At 58.9% G+C, this 3321-nt stretch overlaps 1 protein-coding gene across 1 annotated transcript in view; it reads left to right on the top strand.

Annotated features, from left to right (window-relative positions):
* Window positions 1–3255, top strand: part of PODXL (podocalyxin-like) — a gene marked incomplete at its 3' end in the record, with an annotated part of 11315 nt that extends 8060 nt beyond the window's left edge. The window contains exons 4-7 of the mRNA XM_009701331.1: window positions 1771–1927; window positions 2807–2865; window positions 2963–3130; window positions 3184–3255. Coding sequence (XP_009699633.1) covers window positions 1771–1927; window positions 2807–2865; window positions 2963–3130; window positions 3184–3255 — 456 coding nt within the window. The remainder of the gene's footprint in view (window positions 1–1770; window positions 1928–2806; window positions 2866–2962; window positions 3131–3183) is intronic.
* Window positions 3256–3321: the final 66 nt, after the last annotated feature.

Below are 3321 nucleotides of genomic sequence, written 5' to 3'. Positions count from 1 at the left end.
GCACCGCCGCCGGGGCATCCCCGCCGGCTGCAGCCGCCCTTACCGTGCCCCTCTCCAACCCTGGGAAGGGTAAATCCCTCCCGTTCAGCCTCTGAAGGGGTTTAAGCACTGCTCACCGTCCGGCAGCAAAGCGGTTCGGTGCTCAGCTGGGTTTTAACCTCGCATCTGATTTCCCTTCCCACTCAAAACAAAAAAAAGGATTTTAAAAGTCTTCCCCCCCGCCCCCTCCATGGGACGGTAGGAGGAGAAGTGGGTTATTAAGGGCTGGGGGAAGGCAGAGCTGCTGCAAAACCTGGGGAAGGAGGATGCAGGGAGGCGGCAGAGAAGGTTTTTCATACCTCTGCCAAGCAGAAATTGCTGCCCAGGCAGGGACTGATAAACTGCAGGACATTTAAAGCGTAGGAGCACAACCCAGCGTCAGAAGATGATAAAAACACCGCCCCGACCAAGCCGTAACCCTCTCCTCCCTGTCCCACTGGGGAGAGCTCTCTGGAGGATGCTGCCTTGGCAAGGTCTCATCTTGCTGCCCATGGGCTGCCCTGGCACAGGGCTGGGGGCAGGTTGCCCATCCAGGTCTTTTCCAGCTGGGAATGCAGCCGGGATGGTGTGGACTCAACAGAGAGGCCTGGGGGAAGTTTTTCGCCATGCAAAGCGAAAGGACAGGCGAGGGCCAGCAGCGGTCCCCAGGGACGGCCGGGGCCTCACGATGCTGAGCTCACCCTCGCGCTCTGTCCAGGACCCGTCTTCCGCCCCGGCAAGCGCATCCTGTCTCCACTGCTGCTTCCCAAATATTTAGATAAGATGGGGTGAGATTAGGTGCCTTCCTTGGCCGGGCGGCTCCCGCCCTTGAGATGGAGCGAGTGGGATGCTGCCGGCCTTCAGTGCAGGACCCGGTGCGATGGTGTTGCAGAGGGAGGGGAAGGTTTGGGATGTTGGAAGGGGCAGGAGCAGAGCCTTTCCCAGCCGGGACACCTCCTGCCCGGTGCCTTGTTTCAGTATGCATGGAGGACTTTTGCATACAGGACTTGCGCTGGCAAGACCTTGTGCGCGCATCATCTTTGCACGAAGGGCTTGTGCACACATGACCTGTGCGTGCACAATCTGTGCACGTAGGAGCTGTATATACAGCACCTTTGCATACAGGACCTGTGCGCACAGCATCTCGGCACTCAGGATCTGTGCATGCTTGCGTCTCTACCTTAGCGAGCTCCCAGCTGCTAGGAAGCACAGGGGATGTGGGCTCCATCCAGCCCTCTACCATCCCTCCAGTGCTGTCCCGGCTAACCCTTACAGGGATGCTCCAGTTTATCTGAAAGCAAAACTCTTTCTCCTGCCTCTACAGAGCCGTGGGGAAGCTGTAGAGAAGACAAGGACTTGTGTTGGTGGGGACAGAGGGTAGAAATGCAGGTGGTGGGAGGGCTACAGGTGCCTGGAGGGGGGACAAGGGGGGCTGCACAGTCCTGTCCCGCTCCTGCCGCAGCCCCTCAGCCTCCCCTGACCCCCCCATTCCACTTCCCTCAGGGACCTGCTATTCCTGTAACACCAAAAGCTGCGGCTCTCAGATAAGGCCGGCGCAGGGCCCCGGTGAGGAACAGCAGCCAAGAGTTCAGCTTCTCATAAAGAAACTACTTTTAAACTTTTCCTGTTCCCTGGGAAGACCGGCGGCGGTCGGGCGGTGCTAAGGGATGGGGGAGGACGGGGACGGCCACAGCATCCCTGACATCCACGCTCCTTGCTGGTCCCCAAGCTGAGTCCTCGCTGTCACTGCAGGTCGAGTGGAGGACCGCCAGTGTCAACGTCTCCTTCTTTGAAAGCTTCTGCTCGACGGGTCAGCACGCTTTCAATGCCAGCAGGGAAACGTGCACGGTGATGCTGACCTCCCAAGAGCCCCGCTCCCAGCACTGGGCTGTGCGGGCGGTCGTACACCGTGAGTATGATCCCACCATCCCATGAGACTGGCAGCAGGGACCCTGGCACAGGGATGCAGCCTGAGGCTTGGCAGAGCCCTCAAGTCTGCTAGAGCTTGGCCAAGGGGCTCCTTTCCTTGGGCTGCCCCATCTGAATGCCTCAAGAGAGGCACAACGACCCCAGAAATGAGGTTTGCTCCCCAATGAATGTACCAGGTCCCTCTCCCATCCATGATGAGTCAAGGCAGGACTAGTCTCCAGGTGGGAAAAATTCCTCCCAAGTGGTTAAAATCCAGTGCCCAGTTCAACTCCTTCCCCAAGGGACCACAGAGGGGAATTTCTTGCCCACGTTGGAGCCTTTTGGGGAAATCCAGCTCAGCCTGGGGATGCCGAAATGTTGCTTCAGCACCAGGGTGCTGGGAGGATGGAGACATCACGCTGCCCTAGCATGAGTGGGAGGAAGGACTGAGCTCCATCGTCCTCCTCATCATTGAGTGGCCCCAGCCTCCAGCACCCAACCATAGGCAGGGCAGCTGGGCCCTGGGGACTAATCCTGCACCGCTGCGGCATGGCCCACAGTAGCCAGTTACAGCCCCTCACGTGGTCTTGCTTGTAAATCACCCCGTAAAGCAGAGCCCCCCCACCAGGGTGTGCGTGGCCTGGATCTGGGGGACAGTGAGGACTGCGCTCTCTGAGGTTGTCCCACTTCCAGAAGAAGAAGAGGTCCCAACTCCTTGTGTGGCTGTGGAGGCACCTGGGTTGAGTTCCTGCCACAAGGGTTGCCTTCATGCCCACATATCTCCATCCACCTCCAGAAAGGGGGTCACCCCATGGACTGGGGGGTGGTGGCACAATCTGCCCAGCCACCCATGTGTTCATTGCAGCCTCTCTTCCCACAGTCCCCTTGGACCCTGAAAAAGTCCTCGAGGAGCTGAAGGAGAAGGACAAGTTAGAGGAGGTAAGCGGGTCCCCTGGTCACGGTCCCCACAGATGTCCCCCAAGGTGGGTGGCACAGAAAGCCCTTCTCGGGGCCTGACCCATTCCTTCTGTGGCAGCTCGGCATCGCCAACATCACCTATGACAAAATGGAGAGGGAGATGATAATCAACGATGAGTTCAGCACGCCCCTGATCATCACCATCGTCACCCTGGCTGGCTCCCTCCTGCTGATCGCGGCCATCTACGGCTGCTGCCACCAGCGCTTCTCCCAAAAGAAGGACCAGGTAAGGTGGGAGGGGGGTGGGACAGGTACCCTGAGACCTTTTTGTCCCTTCAGGAGGTGATGATCATTGATGTTGCCATTTCTGCTGGTGGAGATGTCCTGGCTTGCCCAATGGGCACCACCCTTGTGTGTTGCACAAAGAGTGCCCAAGTGCTGGGGATGCTCTGGGGGGGCCAAGAGCTGCGATTTGGG

This window comes from Cariama cristata, unplaced genomic scaffold (genome assembly GCF_000690535.1).
Source record: "Cariama cristata isolate BGI_N322 unplaced genomic scaffold, ASM69053v1 scaffold27165, whole genome shotgun sequence".
NCBI lineage: Eukaryota > Metazoa > Chordata > Aves > Cariamiformes > Cariamidae > Cariama > Cariama cristata.
Note: the sequence above shows the minus strand (reverse complement) of the source record. Positions and strands in the feature narration are given on the sequence as shown.